This window comes from Trachemys scripta, chromosome 2 (assembly GCF_013100865.1).
Source record: "Trachemys scripta elegans isolate TJP31775 chromosome 2, CAS_Tse_1.0, whole genome shotgun sequence".
Taxonomy (NCBI): domain Eukaryota; kingdom Metazoa; phylum Chordata; order Testudines; family Emydidae; genus Trachemys; species Trachemys scripta.
The window spans coordinates 164488448-164511060 of NC_048299.1; the positions used below are offsets into that span (position 1 = coordinate 164488448).

At 56.7% G+C, this 22613-nt stretch overlaps 2 protein-coding genes across 7 annotated transcripts in view; one reads left to right on the forward strand and one right to left on the reverse strand.

Annotated features, from left to right (window-relative positions):
• The window catches only part of SLC43A3 (solute carrier family 43 member 3), a 55974-nt gene extending 38326 nt beyond the window's left edge, over positions 1 to 17648 (forward strand). For 5 of the 6 annotated variants that reach the window (XM_034762202.1, XM_034762203.1, XM_034762198.1 and 2 more), the window contains exons 5-13: positions 1088 to 1164; positions 7015 to 7107; positions 9548 to 9687; positions 10318 to 10463; positions 11510 to 11692; positions 14602 to 14721; positions 15066 to 15252; positions 15505 to 15628; positions 17047 to 17648. In XM_034762202.1, the coding sequence (XP_034618093.1) occupies positions 1088 to 1164; positions 7015 to 7107; positions 9548 to 9687; positions 10318 to 10463; positions 11510 to 11692; positions 14602 to 14721; positions 15066 to 15252; positions 15505 to 15628; positions 17047 to 17202 (1226 nt within the window). In that variant the 3' untranslated portion in view covers positions 17203 to 17648. Of the gene's footprint in view, positions 1 to 1087; positions 1165 to 7014; positions 7108 to 9547; positions 9688 to 10317; positions 10464 to 11509; positions 11693 to 13504; positions 13645 to 14601; positions 14722 to 15065; positions 15253 to 15504; positions 15629 to 17046 lie in introns of all 6 variants that reach the window. The other variant, XM_034762199.1, reaches the window with a different exon arrangement.
• Positions 17649 to 18412: 764 nt separating this feature from the next.
• Positions 18413 to 21553, reverse strand: LOC117873138 (bone marrow proteoglycan-like). Its single transcript, XM_034762204.1, is given in 7 exon segments — positions 18413 to 18526; positions 18812 to 18828; positions 18830 to 18921; positions 19448 to 19582; positions 20063 to 20238; positions 20715 to 20780; positions 21479 to 21553. Coding segments are annotated over 6 exon segments (534 nt in total). The 5' UTR covers positions 20770 to 20780; positions 21479 to 21553; the 3' UTR covers positions 18413 to 18467.
• Positions 21554 to 22613: the final 1060 nt, after the last annotated feature.

A 22613-nucleotide genomic window follows, 5' to 3' on the forward strand; every position in this document is an offset into this window, starting at 1 on the left:
GTGTGTATGTGTGTGTGACATTCGCTGGGGCTTGTTACAAGGCCCCATGAGGAGTGTGTGTATGTGTGTGTGTGTGTGTGAGACGCTCGCTGGGGCTTGTTACAAGGCCTGACAGGTGTATCTGTGTGTGTGTGACATTCGCTGGGGCTTGTTACAAGGCCCCACAGGGTGTGTGTGTGTGTGTGTGTGACACTTGCTGGGGCTTGTTACAGGGCCCAACAGGGTATGTATGTGTGTGTGTGTGTGTGACACTTGCTGGGGCTTGTTACAGGGCCCAACAGGGTGTGTGTGTGTGTGACACTCACTGAGGCTTGTTACAAGGCCCCACAGGGTGTGTGTGTGTGTGAGAGCGAGAGAGACACTTGCTGGGGCTTGTTACAGGGCCCAACAGGGTGTGTGTGTGTGTGACACTCACTGAGGCTTGTTACAAGGCCCCACAGGGTGTGTGTGTGTGTGTGTGTGACACTCACTGGGGCTTGTTACAAGGCCCCACAGGGTGTGTATGTGTGTGTGACATTCGCTGGGGCTTGTTACAAGGCCCCACAGGGTGTGTGTGTGTGTGAGAGAGAGAGAGACACTTGCTGGGGCTTGTTACAGGGCCCAACAGGGTGTGTGTGTGTGTGTGTGTGTGTGTGTGTGTGTGTGTGTGTGTGTGACACTCACTGGGGCTTGTTATGAGGCCCAATTTTGTGTGCGTGTGACACTTGCTGGGGCTTGTTATGAGGCCTGACAGGGTGTGTTTGTGTGTAACACTCTCTGGGGCTTGTTATGAGGCCTAATTTTGTGTGTGTGTTACGCTGCATCTTTTTATGAGACCTGACTCTGTGTGTGTGTGTACATTCACTGGGGTTTGTTATGAGGCCGGATGGGTGTGTGTGTGCTACACTCGCTAGGAATTGTTATGTCTCATGATTGTGCATGTGTGTGTGTTACACACACTGGGGCTTGGTAAGCAGCCCGATAATGTATGTCCCTGTGTGTGTGTGTGTGTTGCCCTCGCTGTCTGTGTGCGTGCCCAGTGCCTTGGCGTGTGTGGTGTCTGTGGTGTGCCGCTCCCTGACATGCGGTGCTTGTGTGTCCCCTGCAGCTACGGCGCTGATCCTCTTCCCGGCTATGTGTCTGCTCTCCATTGGCGGCATCCTCCTCATCCTCACCAACATGCAGGTCTGACCCTCCCACCCCTCCGTCTGGGCTCTCCCAGGGGTGCCAGGCAATGGCTGAGGGATCTCTAGCTGGGCACTGAGGAAGGGGCCTACTGAGAGGGGGCGGATTTGCTGCCTCCTATTGGTCCCCCTGGGGAGAGCAAGGCTGGATTGATGAGATTGGAGGCCCACGGCTAACGGTTTTTGGAGGCAATCAACAAGTCCTGTACAGGACTGAATAAGGGCTGGATGGGACATGCCCCCACCCCGATCTGGGCAAGGTTCAGGAGATCCTCTGGCCTCAGGTGCTATTGGATGCCCCTCCCCCCCCCAGCTGCAGGGCCCGAGGCAGCAAGGTTAGAAGGGGAGCTTGGCACAGACGGGACGGCAGCAAAGAGGAAAGGTAGCTTTCTCTTGCTACAGAGCGGAGAGAGGGAACAGCTGACAAGCTTCTGCTGCCCACATGGACGTAGGAAATCCAGGGTAAGCTCATCACCACAGGACACCCAGGGTCTATTAATCAGACCTTTATAAGGAGCTTCAGAGACTGAACGTCCCCTGAAGTGGGAGACCCCCACAGCAGAGAACCCAGGAAAGCTGGAGTACGGTTCCCAAGTGGGGAGAGAACTGTGGAAAAGGAGGGGACACTGAGACGGCCCTGGAGAAAAGCCCACCCGGTCGCGACACAGAATAAAAAGCGAAGATGCGGAGCAGGGTACGTATCACCTGGATAAACATAGAACAATGCGAGGCCGAACGTTTCAACTGGCATCTTGCGAGCTTTAAGTGCCGCAAAATTCAGCGATTGTACCCTCAAACGGCAGCATGCGAAATACATCCCCTTCCGCTGGCACCACAGCGAGAGCTCTGGGCTTTGCTTCTGCCGTCGTTGGCGGAAGACGATTTTCTATTAAGGCGAGCTCGAGAACGCTCGCTCTGCTCCGCAGCTGGCAATGGGCACAGCCCAATACAGCCTCAACATGATGCAAACCGGCGGGAAGACATTACTCAGGCCTTGGTCGTGCAAAAATGTGATGATTTCAGGAGCATACTCATCCTGCACATCACAGTATCTTACAAACGCTGAAAACTGCTCCATTTCATGGACAAGCTGAGGTTCTAGATCGGGGTAAGCGACCTATGACACGTGTGCCGAAGGTGGCACACAAGCTGATTTTCAGTGGCACTCACACTGCCCGGGTCCAGGCCACCGGTCCGGGGGGCTCTGCATTTTAAATGAAGCTTCTTAAACATTTTAAAAACCTTATTTACTTTACATACAACAATAGTTTAGTTTTAAATTCTAGACTTATAGAAAGAGACTTTCTAAAAACGTTAAAATGTATGACTGGCACGTGAAACCTTAAATTAGAGTGAATAAATGAAGACTCGGCACACCACTTCTGAAAGGTTCCAACCCCTGTTCTAGATCATTTGGGTAAGCGTCGAGCAGTGCTGGCATGCATGACAGTTCAGCATAACATTCACTTCTTCTTTTCAGTTTCCAGCTTAGCTTGTGGAGGAGAGGAGAAAAGCACTCAGCTTCCGATTTCCTCCGTCCTCACTTTTGCCATCTGGAAGTACTTGCGTTTACAGTGTGTTTGTGGTTTTCATGAAGGACTCATCACCTTCACTTCCCAATTCTTTTCGCTTGCATCGCAAAATAGTCAAACTGAGATTGAAGCTGGTGGCGAATTCTTGCAAGGAAGGCAGCAAATGAACAGCAATGACAAGACCCAGGCCTGGCTTTTGAATCCTTAGGCTTGTTTTGTCCAACCTTTCTAATATCCCATTCCATAGGGTACTCATAAGGTGCAGATGGTTGCGCTTCCCTTTGAGTTCCACTGTTTTCCTCAGCGTTGTCCATTGTTCTTTGAAACAACATTGAATGTCCTCACGCTTTACAAGATTCAGTCTGACAGGACCAGTTCGTATCTGGCAGGGTTTTCAGGACAAGGAGAGTTGCTTGGTCACTCTTGGTAAGCTTCTTGCACAGATGCTGTCATCGCCTGGGCGATGCTGCAAAAAAACCAACATTTAGTTTCTGAACAAAACAGAGAAAGTTTATGGCTTCCATGCAAGCATCAATGCTACACGTTCCAACTACGTTCAGAGAATGAGCTGTGTGTGGCACGTACCCGACTAGTGGATTTAGTCTTTTGATCTGAGCTTGAAGACCTTCATACTTTCCATAATGTAACTTGCATTATCATTGGATTGACCTCTGCAGTTTTCAATAGCGGTGTTGTTTGTGTCCAATAAAGACTCCACGGGCTGGAAAAGCGACTTTGCCATGTGGCTTTTGATGGGTATAAACCCAACAAGACGTTCATATCTGGCACCGTGTAAGCTGTATTGGAAAATGACAGATAACTGTTCAATGTAAGTGATAGCAGGAGTTGAACCTGTGATCAAAGAGTTGTATTTGGCTTCTTTGACTTCACTTACAATGAATTCCAAAACCTTACATCCCATTGGCTCAATGAACTCATCACAGATTGTTTTCAACAAGTGGGATGTTTCCATAGCGTTTCACTCACTCACGTAGACACGGATCATATTTGGGCGAAAGCTTCAAGAATACCTCGATAATTTCCATTTTCAGGAGAGCCGATAATGTCCCTCTTTCCTCTAAATGCTAAACCACGTTCAGCGAGAAACTTAATTGTCACAACAAGCCTTAAAACTTCCCTCCAGGATGCAGTTCAAAAATAGAGCTGACCTTCTGTTACCAGATGTGCCCATTACTTTGGGGTATGCTCATTTATTTGGGTTACTCCTCTGGGGAAGGGGTTCTGTAATCCTGTCAATGTACTGCTTGTGTCACTTGTGTTTTCATATGGAGCTCTACTTCTCCCTGATGCAAGTCCTCTCCCAATGGAGCTATCCTGCAGAATCTAGGGTCCCTAGGGCTGGGTTACTCCTGCCCCAGAACCGGATAAATACCCACACGTACATTAACAGAGCAAGTCTGAGCAGACCGGGTCAATCAGCACTGTCAAGCTGTTACCCTTATGCGTCCCAAATTCAGCACATCCCTATCCCCACTCCCCCAACACAATTGTACTGGCAGTAACCTACTCGATGAGCAAACCCCACAGTATTTTGGGCGCTGCAGGGATCTTTAGCTTAGGTAAAAGAAGCGTTGCTGTGGAGTGAATGGGGGAAGCTAAAAACACAAACGAGTAAAGCTTAGCAAGAGAGAGAGACGCAACCAAGTTAACCATAAAAGTTATTTATTGAATAATAGTGATAACTACACCAGGAGGACTAAACCAACATAACCATACATTATTTAAGGTTAATACCTAAGGTAGAAAGGAAAACAGAGAGAGAAAGAGGGGGGGTCTCACTCACTCCATGAGGCTTGAACTGGTCGGGGTTCCCAGATGATGGTGGTAGCTGAGGGTCCTGAATGCTGGAGACAGGCAGAGCCCCCAGCACGATCAGTCAGGAGATGGAGTTCCAGTGGAACTGATGCATAGTTTGGATCTAAGCATCAGAACCCTGCCTAGAGGGTGAGAAGGGATTTTTGTAGAGAAATTACAGTGGTTCAAGGGTGAACTCTAGATTTGTTTATAGGTAAACTGATGACTCAAAGGTTTCCTTTAGACTAGACAATAGGAGCTGATCACTCTTGGCTATGGGTGGTGTTTTCTTCCAGGGAGCTCACAATGCAACTAGGCTGCTTCAGTATTTGGATATCAATTAAGGATTCATGACTAGACTTGGTCTGATAATTGCTGAGCTGGGTGTGTGCAGACATAGGTTCATTAGCATCTGGAGCAGAGATTCCCAGGATGCAGTGCTTCCCTGCTTTTTCTGGTCCCAGAATTCAGTGTGGTTCTTTGTTCTCCATTCTGTATGTAAATTGAGATGTCTTCCTGTCCCATCTTTCATGCAGATGAGGCGAGGGGAGTTGTCTCTGCTCTCCATTCTGTATGCAAATGGAGATGTCTTAATCTTGTCACCCTTGTCAGGAGGGGTCTAGGTGTGTCTCCCAACGCCCTTCACTGCTCTCTGCAAAATTCTTCTTCTGATGGGTTTTGGTTTAAGCAGAGGCTAGGGGAGGAGAGGGGGGTGTCTTTCATGAGTCCGGCTGGATACTGCACCCTGGTTCCCCAAGAACACAGAGGTATCTGGTATCACTTCCTCCATACATTACGTGCAAAACTCCTCCATTATCAAAGGCCATTTATCCAGATCTTCGTTTATCTTAATGGCCACTTTATCCTCCTTATCACGACTCATCTCTCCGCCTTCTGTTCGGACAGGTGGTAGGAAAAGTGGGTCTTCTCTTCCACCATGACATTTGTCCTGGATTTCAGGAACGCTTGCCTTTTCCTTTGCCCTCTCCTGAGGGAACAAGTTCATAGCCATAGCTTCACTGTGATGATCATTTTTGGAGCAAGCTGGTCCGGCATCTTTGGAAGCTGATTTAGAAGCCGTACTAGCAGAACAATAGTTTTGTTCTCTCTTTCAAACTTAGCGTTCCTTCTCAAACGTGACATCCCGTTGAAGGGCGGTTCAAACCATACTAATAAAGCATTGTGCATTGCTACCATTAGCAGCCGGAAACCGGCGATTAGTGCCATCAGTTCACACCCCTGTCTCCAGCAACTGAAAGTCTGAAAAAAATGAATTAAACTTGAAGTGTGAAAGCTTCAGAAACGGGGACAAAATCAGTGTCAGCAGGGGCCACAAATGATTGTTTTGTTCTTTTTTGTGTTAGCACGAATCCGCTTAAAATCCCACGTATATCTAGTGTACAGAATCAGAGCCCCCCGCAGAAAAGCAGAGAGCTGGGGGTGAGGGCATCCTCATGGGAGCAGATGCCTCAGCTCCAGCTGCCCTGCCAGAACTGCTTCCAGTTGAGTAATGGAGGCAGAGAAAAGGCCCTCCTTTAGCCCGGCTCCCTAGAGACCCCAGCCCCCATCGCACCCCCAGCCTGGCTCCCTGGGGGATCTCCAACCCCACAGCGCCCCCCTCAGCCCAACTCCGCAAGGACACCATACCCCATAGTGCCACTCCCACATCCCAGCCTCCTGGGAGAAACCAGGCAACCCAGGCCACATGGTGCCACCCTCCCCAATCCACCTCCCTGTGGGTCCCAGACCCCATAGTGCTCAATCAGCCCCCATCCTGTGCTCCCCGTGGCCCGGCAGGATTGGGGTGCCCTGGGCGGTGTTGATGATATGGGTCGACAGTGTGCCCTTGTTGCCAAGAAGGCTAACGGCATTTTGGGCTGTATAAGTAGGGGCATTGCCAGCAGATCGAGGGACGTGATCATTCTCCTCTATTCGACATTGGTGGGGCCTCAACTGGAATACTGTGTCCAGTTTTGGGCCCCACACTACAAGAAGGATGTGTAAAAATTGGAAAGAGTCCAGTGGAGGGCAACAAAAATGATTAGGGGGCTGGAGCACATGACTTATGAGGGGAGGCTGAGGGAACTGGGATTGTTTAGTCTGCAGAAGAGAAGAGTGAGGGGGGATTTGATAGCTGCTTTCAACTACCTGAAGGGGGGTTCCAAAGAGGATGGAGCTTGGCTGTTCTCAGTGGTGGCAGATGACAGAACAAGGAGTAATGGTCTCAAGTTGCAGTGGGGGAGGTTTAGGTTGTATATTAGGAAAAACTTTTTCACTAGGAAAGTGGTGAAGCACTGGAATGGGTTACCTAGGGAGGTGGTGGAATCTCCTTCCTTAGAGGTTTTTAAGGTCAGGCTTGACAAAGCCCTGGCTGGGATGATTTAGTTGGGGATTGGTCCTGCTTTGAACAGGGGGTGGGACTAGATGACCTCCTGAGGTCCCTTCCAACTCTGATATTCTATGATTCTATGATGATTGGGTGTGGGGGGGTATCGTTCCTCCAGGTGGGGAACCTGTTTGGGAAGCACCGCTCGACCATCATCACCCTCTACAATGGGGCCTTCGACTCGTCCTCCGCTGTCTTCCTTGTGGTCAAGGTGAGCCCTTGGGCCCTAGCTCCAGGGGTCGGGGGGAGAGGAGGTGGCTGGAGGAGACAGCAATAGGGAGGGTGGGAAGGGTGGGGCAGACCACCTCCTGGAAACCCCAACTCTGCTCCATGGGGGCCGAGGGCAGGGTTAAAGGTGCAAATTTGGGGTCCATTAAGCAAGGAGTTCCTGAGATACAGCCACCTCCTAAACCTTGTGACATGCAAATGTTCAGGTTCTTTTCACCCTTCCTGCACACCCCTGGGGTTTGCACTGCGTTTCGATCCCCCCCCAGACTGGCCTCACCTGTGCAGGATTGAGCTCGGCCAGTGCTCAGCCCCAGCTGGCCCTCTGGGGCAGCAACATTGAGCAGTATGTCAGCTCTAGCCCAACAGGGGGGGCCAGAGCAAACCACTGGTGTGTGGGCAGCAGGACTGGGGCTGTCCGCAGCCAGGGGAGTAGAAAGACAGTGTGGCCCAGTGGAGAGAGCACTGAGCTGGACCTCAGGACACCTGGCGTCTATCTCCTGCTCTGACCTTGGGCCAGTCCCGCCCCCTCTCTGTGCCACAGTTTCCCCTCCTGCCCTTTGTCCATGTAGATGGTGTTGGCTCCCCGGGGCGGGAACTGTCTCCCTCTGGATTACAGCACCTAGCACAGGGTGGCCCTGATCTCCATAGAGCCCTTGAGGTGCTACTGTAACCAGCAAATAGTACTGGGCCTCTAGCCTGTGCTCTGCCCCTGGTGGTACATTTTTAGTGTGCTGGGTGCACCATACCAGGCCAGCTGGCCCCTATGCCTTCGAGTCTTCAGGCTCCAGTACCCCATTTCTCTGCTGCGAGTGCAGCTGGGAGCAGCTTCTTGAGAGAGGCTTTACCGGCTTAGGGTGCCCCGCACCCCATGAACATCTGCAGCCATCCCAGGCAGCCGTTTTGAAGCCAGGTGCAGCACATTGTCCACTTACTGCCTCCCGTGCGCCCCCTCATGGTCAGAGGTGCCTCTGCGGCACCCCACCCCTGCGGTCTCCTTCACAGGGCGCCCTATGCCAACAACTCCACACAGGCCAGAGAAAATTGAAAGGTTTCCCCCTCCATTTCTTCAGTCCCTTGGTACACTCCAGCCCTCCAGGCCCCAACGCAAGGACAGCGTCTCGTTCCCCTTAGCTAAGGGGTTCCCGGCTCTTGTTCCCAGACCTGGGCTGCGCCTCCACGGGAGCCAGTCTTGTTGCTTCAAGCCAGCCACAGCGTCTCAGATTTGTGTCTCTGGCTCAGCCCAAGCATCTCCTCTCTGTCACCCCTTCATGCTGGGAGCAGCGGAAGCCCTGCTTCGTCCCAGATGAGGCCCATTCTGTAAGGGGCTGGCTTAGCCCCGGTTCTCCAGCCCATGGGCAAGCCACCCCGTGCCACGAGAGCACGTAGAGTAGCTCCTGGAACGCGGCTGAGATCAGGTCCCCGTTGTGCCAGGTGCTGCACAGACACACAGTGAAAGACAGGCCCTGCCCCAGCTGAGATCATGGCCCTGTTGTACTAGGCACTGCACACACAGCGAGAGACAGGCCCGGCCCCAGCCGAGATCAGGGTCCCGTGGGGCTGGGCGCTGCACAGACACACAGGGAGAGACAGGCCCTGCCCCAGCTGAGATCAGGCCCCGTGGGGCTGGACGCTGCCCAGACACACAGGGAGAGACAGGCCCGGCCCCAGCTGAGATCAGGCCCCATGGGGCTGGACGCTGCCCAGACACACAGGGAGAGACAGGCCCGGCCCAGCTGAGATCAGGGCCCTGTTGTGCCAGGTGCTGCACAGACACACAGCGAGAGACAGGCCCGGCCCAGCTGAGATCAAGGCCCCGTGGTGCCAGGCGCTGCACAGATCCTAGCTGTGGAGATTCCCACTGCTTCGATGTTCTTTCCCTTGGCTTTGGCTATGAGTTGTTCCTTCCCCCCTCCTCTCGTCCAGGCCATGTGCTGCCATGGGATTTATGCGCTGCATGGGAACAACCAACCTGAGGTTGTGTCTCTGCAGCGAGGGCCGGCTGAGAGAAATAATCCCGTGATGATCTTCCAGCCCTGTGCTGAGATGTATGAAGGGAGCCTGAGCCACTCGGGGGGCAGTCTGTTGCTGAGCTGTTGGGATGAGGGCAGGACGAAGCGTGGGTGCGGTTAAACCACGGGTCTGGAAATCAGGCCATGTGGGCGCTATTCCTGGCCTTGTCACTGACACACAAGGGCGGGGAGGTTGAGTCAGTTCCCCTCCCCGTACCCCAGTTTCCTCTTATCTGTTGAGACTGTGAGTTTTTCAAGGCACGGGATGTCCCTTGCTATGAGTCTGCGTCGGGCCTGGCACAACGGGAGCCCTGATCCTGGCTTCAGCCTCTGGGAGCCACCCTACGAACAATACGGGTCACTGAGTCTAGGTTGGCCCTGTATGCACCCGCTGACAACTTCCTTCACCCCCAGCTGCTGTATGAGCAAGGCCTGACCCTGCGAGCCATGTTCCTCTTCCTCTCGGCCTGCAGTGCCTGGCACCTGACCCGCACCTTCTTCCTGATGCCTAGGTGGCACATCCCCTACCCACTGCCCCCAGGATACACATACGGGTGAGTCACGCTCCACCCCCACCCTCCGCTCCCCATGGGTCCCTCCACCCCCCATCTGCCTCCCATGAGCCCCTCTGTCTCCCATGGGCCCCCTGCCCCTCATGGGTCCCTCCATCCCCCATCTGCCTCCTGTGGGGCCCTCTGATCCCCATGGGCCCCATCACCCCTCATCTGCCTCCAATAGGGGTCTTTGCCCTGTCCATCCCCCATCTGTGTCCCATGCGCCTCTTTGTCCCCACATCTGCCTCCCGTGGGCCCCTCCAGCCCCCATCTGCCTCTTGTGGACCCCTCCGTCCCCCGTTTGGGCTCTCAGCCCCCCCCATCTGCTTCCCACGGATGCCGCCATCACAGTCTGTCTCGTCACCCCACTGCACCCTCGCTGCCCTCTCTCAGGGAACAAGCTCTGCTGGGTAAATGGGGCTCAGTCCCATGGCAGCTCCAGTGCCGGATGCCTGGGAGTGATTCTCCCCTGGCCCCCAGGCCCTGCTGCCTTGGGGCTGCTCCTGTGTGGCAGGGGAGCACTGGGGGTGCTGGGGAACCCGGCTCTTGCATGGGGGTCACTGGTCCTAGTGGTGGGCCTGGGTGGGGGCTGGGCTGTGGCGGGCGGTGATTGGCTCACTGTGTCCACAGGCTGAGGTGCCAGAGGCAGGGGAGCTCTTACCGTACCCATGAGGAGCAGCGGCCAGGCCTGGGTGATGGAGCCCACGAGCCCAGCGACCCGTGCTCGGAGCCAGGCCCGGGAGATGCTGATGCCAGCAAGGCCCTCAAGGGCAAAGGTAGAGCTGGACAAGTCCCTGCACCGAATTTCTCCTCTGCCTCCTGGGGCCCCACCCAGGAAACCCCCCCCAAAGTCCCCTCCGCCCCTGCAGCACCCATGGCTCCCAGCAAGCCCCTCAAATCCCCCTCTACCCCTGCAGCACCCATGACTTCCAGTGAGCCCCCCCCAATGCCCCTCCACCTCCAAAGTGCCCCATAGCCTCCAGTGAGCCCCCCACGGATCCACAGGTCTGGTGCTCTGGGACAGTCCCTGGAGGACCCCCGCTTTTAGGCTCTCACTCTGTCACTGGGGTAAACCACTCAGCTCCACTGCCTCCGGGGCGCAAACCTCAGCACCTCCAGCACCCCTGCTGCAGGCCACGAGCTCCCTTCGGCGACTCCGCCTGAGGTGGGGGCAAGGAGAGCCTTGTGCCCCCAAAGGGAGCAGGGAAGCCCCCCCCCCCCAGCCAGCGCTGCGACAGCTGGAGAGAACGGAAAGTTAAAGCAGCCCCGAGCCCTCCGACCCCGTTTTTGGCCCGGTCCAGGAGAGACTCCAGCTCCCAGGAGCCCACATTTAACCCCCCGCCCGCCTGACCTCCACCTCAGCCCTTTGTTCTTGTTCCCAGGCAGACACTGTCCCCCGGAGGTGCCCCCAGCCCAGGGCTGTGTCCAGGGCAGCAGAGCCACAACCCAGACTCGGGCACAGGCGCCTTGCTGGGCTCCTTGGGGTCGGCCCTGTCCTAGGCAGGCCCCTCTGAGCACAGGAGCCTGCGGGGGGGGGGGAGGTTGGGGGATGGTTTGTGGAGGATCCCAGGATGGACAGCCACTGCCAGCTGGGCTGGGGTGGGGTGAACCAGCAGGGCTGGGAGCTGATCCCTCCTCTCCCTCCTCATTCTCTCTCCAGCCTTCACAGCCCTGGGTCACTAGCGCCCCTCAGGCCCCCTGCAGCGTCCCCATCTCTCTGGATCGCCTAGGCACAAGCCCCCACTCTGAAACTACACCTCCCCCTCCCCCACCTGCCCACCAGACCTAGGGCTAATCCTGAGTGCGCTGTGTCCATCCCCAGGAGAGTCGGGGGCCGGGCCGGGCCATGGAGAGCTCCCCGGCATGTCTTTCCGTGCCTGTGTCTTCTCCAAGCTCTTCTTCTGGCACCTCATGTGGCTGTCGGTGATGCAGCTGCGGCACTACCTCTTCATCGGCACCCTCAACCCCATGCTGGAGCACCTGGCTGCCGGCGACACCACGCTAGGTACGGGGCACCCAGCCTGCCACAGCTGGGGGCACGGGGGAAAGGGGCGAACGGAACAATGGGGCAGGCAGAGAGGGGAAGAGAGATGGTCTAGGGAAGGACAGCGGGAATGGAGCAGGCGGGGATGGAGAGAGATGATGGAGGGAAGGACGGAGGGAATGGAACAGGTGGATATGGAGAGAAATGATCAAGGGAAGGATTGGGGGAATGGAGCAGGTGGGATGGAGAGAGATGATGGAGGGAAGGATGAAGGGAATGGAGCAGGAGGGGATGAAGAGAGATGATGGAGGGAAGAACAGGAGAATGGAGCAGGCAGGGATGGAGAGAGATGATTGAGGGAAGGATCGGGGGAATGCAGCAGGTGGGGATAGAGAGAGATGATGGAGGGAAGAACAGGGGAATGGAGCAGGTGGGAATGAGAGAGATAATGGAGGGAAGGACGGAGGGGATGGAGCAGGTGGGATGGAGAGAGATGATAGAGGGAAGGACGGAGGGAATGGAGCAGGCAGGGATGAAGAGAGATGATCGAGGGAAGGATGGACGGAAGGAAGCAGGCGAGGATGGAGAGAGATGATGGAGGGAAGGACAGAGGGAATGGAGCAGGCAGGGATGGAGAGAGATGATGGAGGGAAGGATGAAGCAGGCAGGGATGGAGAGAGATGATGGAGGGAAGGACAGAGGGAATGGAGCTGGCAGGGATGGAGAGAGATGATGGAGGGAAGGATGGAGGTAATGGAGCAGGCAGGGATGGAGAGAGATGATGGAGGGAAGGATGGAGGGAATGGAGCAGGCGGGGATGGAGAGAGATGATGGAGGGAAGAATGGAGGGAATGGAGCAGGCGGGGATGGAGAGAAGGATGGAGGGAATGGAGCAGGCAGGGATGGAGAGAGATGATGGAGGAAATGGAGCAGGTGGGATGGAGAGAGATGATGGAGGGAAGGACGGAGGGAATGGAGCAGGCAGGGATGGAGAGAGATTTTGTAGGTAAAGTTGGAGGTGGGGCGGTGTTGGAGTAGGCAGAAGTGTCTTTGAGCTGGGCAGCGTTGCCCCCTGCTGTCTGATGAATGGATTGTACTTATTGGTATGGATGGAGTGAGGAGAACTGAAGGGGGGAATGGGGCAGGTTCCAGAGCAGGGGGGGGAGGCTGGAATAAGTACAAACCCTTGGCCCTTCCTGCCCAGCGTCTCGGGTGACCTGACAAGGTTGGTACTATTGTCACCCACGGGAAACTGAGGCAGGGGGAGGGGCAGTAGCTTGGCCAAGGTCACCGAGGNAGTTTAAACTTGCAAGTGACCCGTGCTGCAGAGGAAGGTAAAAAAAAACAAAAACAAAAACAAAAAAAACGCAGGGTCTCTGCTAATCTGACCTGGGGGGAATCGCCCCCCCCCAAGGAATCGAGCCGCACTCCGGCCGTGTTCGCCGGGCTTGGGTCCAGCCCAGAGCCCCTTGGTGGCTGGAGCCGAAGCTGGGCCGGGGCCGGAGCCGAAGCTGCGGGGGCCGGCGCACTCGGCCGGAACTGGGACCGGACTAGGCTGTGCCTCCCCGGAGCCCTTCTCGCGCCCCCCACCACCCTGGGTTATCTGGTGCTGCCGGCCCGCCCCTGCTTCTTTTCAGACTTCTCGCGAACCTCTGATTCGCGGGAAGCAGGGGAGGGGGAGGAGCAGGGGGCAGAGCATTCAGGGGAGGGGAGGAGGGGGAAGTGAGCTGGGGGCAGAGTGGAGAGCTGTGGCGCCCTCTTAGCGCGGGGCCCAATTCAGCCGAATCGGCTGAATCGGCCTAAAGCCGGCCCTGACGGAGAGCTCCCCGGCATGTCTTTCCGTGCCTGTGTCTTCTCCAAGCTCTTCTTCTGGCACCTCATGTGGCTGTCGGTGATGCAGCTGCGGCACTACCTCTTCATCGGCACCCTCAACCCCATGCTGGAGCACCTGGCTGCCGGCGACACCACGCTAGGTACGGGGCACCCAGCCTGCCACAGCTGGGGGCACGGGGGAAGGGGGCGAACGGAACAATGGGGCAGGCAGAGAGGGGAAGAGAGATGGTCTAGGGAAGGACGGAGGGAATGGAGCAGGTGGGGATGGAGAGATGATGGAGGGAATGGAGCAGGTGGGATGGAGAGAGATGATGGAGGGAAGAACAGGGGAATGGAGCAGGCGGGAATGAAGAGAGATGATCAAGGGAAGGTCAGAGGGAATGGAACAGGTGGGGATGGAGGGAAGGACGGAGAGAATGGAGCAGGCGGGGATGAAGAGAGATGATCGAGGGAAGGTCAGAGGGAAAGGAACAGGTGGGGATGGAGGGAAGGACGGAGGGAATGGAGCAGGCGGGGATGAAGAGAGATGATGGAGGGAAGGTCAGAGGGAATGGAACAGGTGGGGATGGAGAGAGATGATGGAGGGAAGGACGGAGGGAATGGAGCAGGCAGGGATGGAGAGAGATGATGGAGGGAAGAACAGGGGAATGGAACAGGTGGGGATGGAGAGATTTTGTAGGTAAAGTTGGAGGTGGGGCGGTGTTGGCGTAGGCAGAGGTGTCTTTGAGCTGGGCAGCGTTGCCCCCTGCTGTCTGATGAATGGATTGTACTTATTGGTATGGATGGAGTGAGGAGAACTGAAGGGGGGAATGGGGCAGGTTCCAGAGCAGGGGAGGGAGGCTGGAATAAGTACAAACCCTTGGCCCTTCCTGCCCAGCGTCTCGGGTGACCTGACAAGGTTGGTACTATTGTCACCCATGGGAAACTGAGGCAGGGGGAGGGGCAGTAGCTTGGCCAAGGTCACCGAGGGCTGGGTGCGGGACCCAGGAGTGCCTGGCCAATACAGGCCCCCCTCCTGTCCAGTGGATCAGGAAGTGAACAGGGCATGTGGGGTGAAGTCTCAAGCATTATGCCTTGCTGCCTGTCTCTGTTCTCAGTAAGCACCTACACCAATGCCTTCGCCTTCACCCAGCTCTGCGGGGTCCTGTGCGCCCCCTGGAATGGGCTCATCTTAGACCGGCACAAGCGTGGGAGGAGCAAGGATGGCAGTGCTAAAGGTAATCACCCCGTCCGTCGCCAGCTGCTGGACCCATCTCTGCCCTCTGCTGCTCCTCCCACTGCTGTGAGCTTCCCCACAGCAGTGCCCATCCGGGACCCCAGTACTGTGAGCTTCCCCACAGCAGTGCCCATCCGGGACCCCGGTGCTGCAAGCTTCCCCACAGCAGTGCCCATCCGGGACCCCGGTGCTGCGAGCTTCCCCACAGCAGTGCCCATCTGGGACCCTGGCACTGCAGGATTCCCTGCAGCCTATGCCCATCTGGGACCCCAGAGTGCGAGCTTCCCAGCAGCAGTGCCCCATGTCTCTCCCTTGCCTCTTGCCAGTGTCTCTCCTGTCTGTCAGGTGGCTCGGACTCCCTGGCGGACCTGCACTCCTGCATCCTGTCGCTGGCTGTGACGGTGCTGCAGTGTGTGGCCTTCTCGGTCTGTGCCTCTGTGCCGGTGCTGCCCGTGCAGTATGCCACCTTCATCCTGCAGGTGCTGAGCCGCTCCTTCCTGTACGGGGGCAACGCCGCCTTCCTGGCCATCGCGTGAGTCACCCGGGGGGCATGGGCTGGGGAGATCCTAGACATGGAGGGGGCAGGGGGCTACCAATGGGGCAGGGGGGCAGGGATGTGGTGGAGGAAATGGAGGGGAAGGCTGACAGGGCAAGGAGATGTCCTGCAATGGACAGCGGGGCAGAGTACGCCTCTGGCCTGTCTCACAGCAGTGCCCCCCACATCTGTAACACCGTCCTTCCTTCCTCCCCCCGCCTCCCCCCCCGCTGGGTCGTCTCTCCACAGGTTCCCGCTGGAACATTTCGGGAAGCTATATGGGTTGGTGATGGGCCTGTCGGCCTTGGTGTCACTCCTCCAGTACCCCTGCTTCGCACTCATCAAGGGACCGCTCAGCGATGACCCCTTCTATGTGAGTGTCCTTGTAGATAAATCTCTGATCATTTTCATATGACTTTACATTGTCATAGAATCATATCATAGAATATCAGGGTTGGAAGGGACCTCAAGAGGTCATCTAGTCCAACCCCCTGATCAAAGCAGGACCAATTCCCAACTAAATCATTGTGCCTGTTCATATAACCTTGTAGTGGGTCTACCCATGTGTGACCTCTGTTTTCATGAGACTTTGTATCAAGGCCTAATATAGAAACTTTGTACTGATGAGCCTTGGTATATGGAAACTTTGTATCAAAGTCTCATGTAGAAAGCTTGCCTTGAACTTGGTTTAATGTTATAGCCCCTAAGGATAGAATAAGATAGAAGAAAAATGTCTTTTTGCTAGCAGAACAAGATCTCCCCCCCACACACACACACTCTTAATCAATTGCCCTGTTGAATGAATGAGGTGTGAATGAGGAAGGCATGGAAGGCAGCACCTCCAAATAGCTGCAACAGTTGGAGAGAGGCTGGGAGCCAGACCCAAGGATGCTAAAACGTGTCAAGTGGACTCACTAAAGAAGATCAGACATACTGATGGCCTCGGGGGTTAGAAGCAAGCACCTTCAGAAGGAAGCAGCACAAAGGACCAATGGACACAGACACAGATTTTGAATCTGGTACAGATTTGCATGAGAGGGAAGCTGCTATAAATGTGAGGTGTCTTGCAGAGGACCCTGGGTCTCATCTTGTCACATGGGAGCATCGATCCGGATCAGCAGAAGCCCGGCTCCACCCCTCCCCCATCTAACTCACCTGGCCAGTGCAGTTAAGGGGAGCAACTAATTGGTAACAACAACAAGACGGAGCATGCTTGTGTGTGTGTATGTGAATGCATGAGTGTATATGTATATATCTCATATGCATATGATACAGTATTAACAAATACATGTATTACTAATAAATGTGGCGTTTTGCCTTATTCCCCCTGAAAAGATCCTGTGCAGTACTCTAAGTACAACATCCTGTCCCATCTGGGGCCTGGGGAACTTCATCGACACCCTGCAGTGAGAGATGGGGGGTGCCCCTTACAGTGCCGGGGGGGAACTTTATCGGCACCCCACAGTGAGAGACAGGGGGAGCCCTGTCTGGGGTGAGGGGGAACTTTATTGACAACCTGCAGTGAGAGACAGGGTGTGCCCCTTACGGGGCCTGGGGGGGGGGAGAGGAACTTTATTAACATCCAGCAGTGACAGACGGAGAGTGCTCCATCCAGGGCCTGGGGAACTTTATCAACATCCCACAGTGAGAGACAGGGGGTGCCCCGTCTGGGGCCTGGAGAACTTTATTGACATCCTGCAGTGAGAGACAGGGGATGCCCCATACCGGACCTGGGGGAACTTTATTGACCCCCACTTTCTGTATTGTTCAGAACCTGATTTTCCCATCCAGGTGAACATTGGCCTCATCATCGTCATCCTCCTGGCCTTCGTCAGTCCGCTGGTGGTGCTGCGGGAGTACCAGCGCCGGGAGAGGGAGCAGGAAAAGCAACATGTTGACTCACCCCCCCTGATCCTGGCCAAGGCCGGTGTGGAGTCCTCCATCTGACCCCCCCCAGCAGGGACCTTCAGGGGCTGTTCCCCCCAAAAAGGGAATGAGGAAAGGGAATTAGGAGTGCAGGCTGAGCCCCAGCCAATCCCCAGCTGTGTCCCTCCAGCCCAGCATCCTCACCATCAGCTCCAGCCAGGCAGGCACTCCTCTTCAGCAGCAGGGTGGTGGGTCACGATGGGGTATTTTTAGATACTTGATTTTCTAGGTTTTTGTATAGCCCGGTCGGTATAAATCCAGCCTTTCCCTCTCCCTGCACCCAGGGTGCGCGGCGGGGTGTGTGTGTGTGGTATAGTTCCCCTTATCGGCAGGGTGTATTTCAATCCCCCTATTTCCTTCTCTTTTACTACAGAGATTTTATTTCTGTGCTTCTTTGTAAAAGTGAGGGAACGGGACGCCCCGGCGCCTTCCTTCCTGAAATCACATAAATGCTAACGAGGAACTAACCCAGCTCTGCACTTAGTCTTCTCCAGAGGTCACTGGAAGCCCCTGGTCCGCTCTGCCTGGCTTGTGCCCATCTTGTCTGACGGCCTGACCCTCCCCCAGTGGCTCCAGCATGATGCATTGTCTGAGACAGGCGTCCGGTTTTCATTGGGTGCCCCCAGGCACTAGAGAACCCACCGGCACATGGGAAGAGGATCCTCCATGTTAAAAACATGCCCCCTGTTCCTGGTCTGAATTTGGTGCAGACCGTGCCCAGCCCCTGCCGGACTGACGAGCCTCTGCTGTGAGAAATCTCCTCCCCACGATGGGGTGCGCAGACCGGGCGCAAGTCCCCCCAAAGCTGGTACTTCCTGCGGGCGCGGCCTGTGGCAAGGCTGCAGTCCTCAGCTCCGTTCTTGTTGGGCGTTTCTGAGCCCTTTGCTTGCTGGGAAAGTCCCGGGGGCTGGGGGTACCCCTGAACGGGACAGAGTTCCCACTAGTGGGCTCCCTAATGCCCAGTACAGCAGTAACTCCCCTCCCACCTCCATCCCTGGGTGGGGGTAATCCCCAGCCCCTCTCCACCCAGGCCACCTCTTGCCCTCCCCCTGCCCTGGTCCAGCCCCAGGGGCAGGAAGGAGCGACACCTGGGGGTGATGAGTGCAGCACTGTTTTATTGCAGGGAGTCACAGGCAATGAGCAAGGGGGGGCTGCCCCCCCGGGAAGCCAGGACAAGGCTGGGAGCAGAGGCGGGAGCAGGGGTGCCTCCAGCAGGGCAGAGTGGGGAGTTCCAGGCCAGCAGAATGGTGGGGGCAGTGGGACCCTGTGGGGGGGGAGCAGCCCCATCAGTACTCGCAGATAAAGGGCAGGTGAGTCCCGCAGCTGACGCTTCTCCATTGACCACCTGGCAGAGAGAGAGAGGGGTTAGTGCCCTCCCAGCTGGCACCTGGCACCCAGCCCACAGCAAACCCCAGATCCCTTGCCCCACACCTCCATAGTACCACTAACCTCAGATCCCCTGCCCCAAACCCCTGCCGCCACCTACCTTCATATCTCCTACCCCACAGCCCCACCTACCCTCGGACCCCTGCCCCACAGATCTGTAGTGCCCCTGCCCAAGGGCTCTTGTTCCCACAAGCAGTGACTAGATCCCCATCTCTGCCCTATCCTACCCCAGGGGGCTCCTCACCTACAGGGCACATGGTGACACGATTTCCAAAACCACCAGGGGTTCCCTCTGGCCCAGTTGGAGTAGTTCCAGGCACTGTGGTCAACCCAGCGGGGGTACACATGAAAGAACTGTGGGGAAGGGGCTGGGGTAGGATCAGTGCTGTCCCATCTGCAGGGTGCCCCAGGAAATCCCCTCCCCTCCAGCCCCCACGGGGCCAGGGCCATCGGTTGGGCTGGGGCAGGAGCTGCTCCTGCATTGGAGCCAGCCGGGAGCCAAGGTGAGGGGCTCTGGGTTTGCTGGGAAGTACCTGGGACTTGCTGGCACCAGACTCTGCCATGGCACCTCATGGGCAACCCAGGTCAGTGGGCCCCAAGGAGACTGCCAGCCATCTGGGGGTCAGCTGGACCCACACCTGAGCTACCAGACCCACCTCCTGGGGGCAAGCAGGGGGTGGTCTGGGGCAGCCCTGAGCGGGGTCCTGGCTGGGGACACACTGAGCCTCATTGGGGAATGGATCTCCCTGTCTGCTCTGCACTGGAGGGGAGGCCAGCCTCAGAGCTGGCAGGGCCCTGATGAGGGAGTCGGGGGAGGGGGTTCTGAGCCAGGCCCAGGCAGTGGGGGAATGGGGGCAGCAGGGCCAGACATTCTCCTTACCCAGCGGGAGGTGTAGCCCCCGATCCACACCTGGGCGTGGTTGGTGCGGCCACGCACCATGCAGCTCAGGCGGTGGTTGGTCGCACAGTTGTGGATGGAGGCCAGGCGGCCGCGGTAGCAGCGGGCACACACTTTCTGTGGGGAGAGGGGGAGGGGGACATGGGGCAGTCAGGGCCCAGGCACAGAGTCACATCCACTCGCCACCACCCCATGCACCATCCACTGCCCCTATGCCCCCCCATGTCACCCCTTCAACCCCTCCACTGCCCCCTTCCTCCTCCACTGCCTCCATCACCCTTCTGCCACCCCTTCAACACCTCATGCCCCCTTCACCATCCCCATGCCTCCTCCACTGCCTCCATGGGCCCCCCATCGCCCATGCCCCCCCTCCACTGTCTCATGCCCCCCCTCCACTGCCTCATGCCCCCTTCACTACCCCCATGCTGCCTCGACTACATGCATGGGCCCCCCCCCATCACCCCTATTCCACCCCTCCACCGCCTCATGCCCCCTCCACTGCCCCCATGGGCCATTCACCAGTTCCACGGGCTTCCCACCCCACTTTCTGACTCATCTGCCAGTCCTCCCCACCACCTGTGCCCCTGATCCACTCACCTGGGCATTCCAAAATGTCTTGCAATTGTTCACAAACACATAGCGACAGGTGTGGCCCTCCTGGCCAGGCACTGTCATCTTGAAGCTCTCGCTCTCTGTGGGGCACGGTGGCTCCAGCTCCCCGGGCTCCTCCTCGCCCTGCTCGGCTGGTACCTCCTGCTCTGGGGCGCCCTCATCTGAGGGTGGGTGCGAGAGACACCAATTGGCCCTTCCAGCTGCAAGACGCAGCCCAGATCCCAAACAATCCATGGAGGAGGGAGCAGATCTAGTGGCCGGGGGCACAGGTGTCCGGGATAGGGGGTCAAAGTGTCACTAGGGGGTTAGGGAACCCTGGTGTCTGGGACGGAGAGGCTCAGAGGGTCATTGCAGGGCCAGGGGACCCTGGTGTCTGGGCTACAGTGAGGCAGAAGGTTACTGGGGGCAGGGGCCCCAGGTGGCCGGAACAGAGTGGGGCTGGGGGCTAGTGAGAGCACAGGTCTGGGGTAACAAAGCCCTGTATTGTGCTTGCTGGGTCTAACCCAAGCCCATGGGGTCCATGCAGTGTCTGCTCGGGGGTGGTGGAGGTTCCCACTGTGGGCAGTGGCTGTGGGTCAGGCTCCCCACAGCGTGGGGGAGGGGCTGTAGCCATGGTGACTTGGGCCCCAGGACTTACGGAGCTGGCGAGCAGAGACGGCCCCCAGGAGGGCAAGCAGCAGGGACAGCTTCATCTCGGGCAGATCTGGGGGGGCAGACTGCTGTGAGACAGAGACAGATTGACTCCCCCACCAGGCCCTCCCAATCACTGAGCCCAGACTGACCTCCCTACCAAGAGTCCACCCCCTCCCTCCACTTAGCTCAGACTGACCCCACATCTAGGGACCCCCCAATCACTGAGCCATAACCTACCACCAAGCTCCCCTGGGTTGATGACCACCCCACAACCAAGGCAGCCTTTCCCATCTAAGGTAGGGCTGGGCCAACCAACAGGGAAGGAGGGAACCTGGGGCTTTGGCTCAATATGGGAGCAGAGGGGCTCTCATTCACAGGGACAAGGGGGTACATGCACACATTGGCTATGGGCAGAAGCAGTCAGGAAAATTCTAGCATGTGCTGTTAGCCTGTGGAACTCCCTGCCACAGGATACAAGGGGCCGAGAGCACTGAGCAGTGCCAGGCCTTTCTGGGCATCACAGCAGGTTCAGGGGCCAACAGTGAGGCCTCATGATCTCAGGCTCCAGGGCTGGAGCTGAGCAACCCCTGGGGTCAGGCAGGGATCTGCCCCTGCCACAGGGTAGGTGAATAATGGCAGGCACCTCCCCAAGGCAACCAGAACTGGCTACTGTGAGAGCCAGGCCCCTACTGAGTGACCCCACTCTGGAGCAGGTCCCCATTACCCCCCCCCCATAGTCCCTGGGGTCAACCAAAGACCCCCCGCCACCTCTGTGATGGCTGTGGGTCCTCAGTGAGCTCCGACAGCTCCAACCATCCCAGCCCCTTATGTTGGTCTGGAACAGGAAGCTGGGGATGGGGAAAGAGTCACTATCAACTCCCAGCCCCTTGTGCCCCTCCCACCCACCCCCTGCACCGCATGGCTTGTGACATCCCCACACCCAGCCTGGGCTCTGACCTATGAGCTGCCCTATGTTGCCACCTAGGGGCCATTGGCAGAGTTTATAAATGAGCTGTCTACAAAGTGCTCCCAACTCCCCATAGACCATAGAGGGTCTTGAGTTCACCCCCCTGCTGATGGTAGCAGAGAACTGGGCTCCCAGCCCCTCGGGGACCCACTTTAGAGAGACCCAGGATATAAGGCTGGGCTAGCATGTGCTGTGGGTCAGGAGAGAGGGGCACCGGCAGAGGGGAGCCAGTGCTGGGCAAGCAGGGGCTGTGGGTTGGGCTTGAGGAGTGCCAGGCCTCCACCCCACCCCCATCACAGCCCTGCTCTCAGGCCACACTGGCTCAGGGCGTCCCTGCCGATAAGCATCTCCTGCCGTGCTGGGCAGGTTTCACAAGGGCATTTCACACAGTAACGGCTGCGCTGGGACCCCGCGTCCGGGCTGTCCTGATAATATATGATGTTCTTATCGATAAACTAGGCAAATACAATTTAGATGGGGCTACTATAAGGTGGGTGCATAACTGGCTTGATAACCGTACTCAAAGAGTTGTTATTAATGGTTCCCAATTCTGCTGAAAAGGCATAACGAGTGGGGTTCCGCAGGGGTCTGTTTTGGGACCGGCTCTGTTCAATATCTTCATTAACGACTTAGATATTGGCATAGAAAGTACACTTATTTAGTTTGTGGATGATACCAAACTGGGAGGGACTGCAACTGCTTTGGAGGACAGGGTCATAATTCAAAATGATCTGGACAAATTGGAGAAAGGGTCTGAGTTAAACAGGATGAAGTTTAACAAAGACAAATGCAAAGTGCTCCACTTAGGAAGAAAAAATCAGTTTCACACATACAGAATGGGAAGAGACTGTCTAGGAAGGAGTACGGCAGAAAGGGATCTAGGGGTTATAGCGGACCACAAGCTAAGTATGAGTCAACAGTGTGATGCTGTTGCAA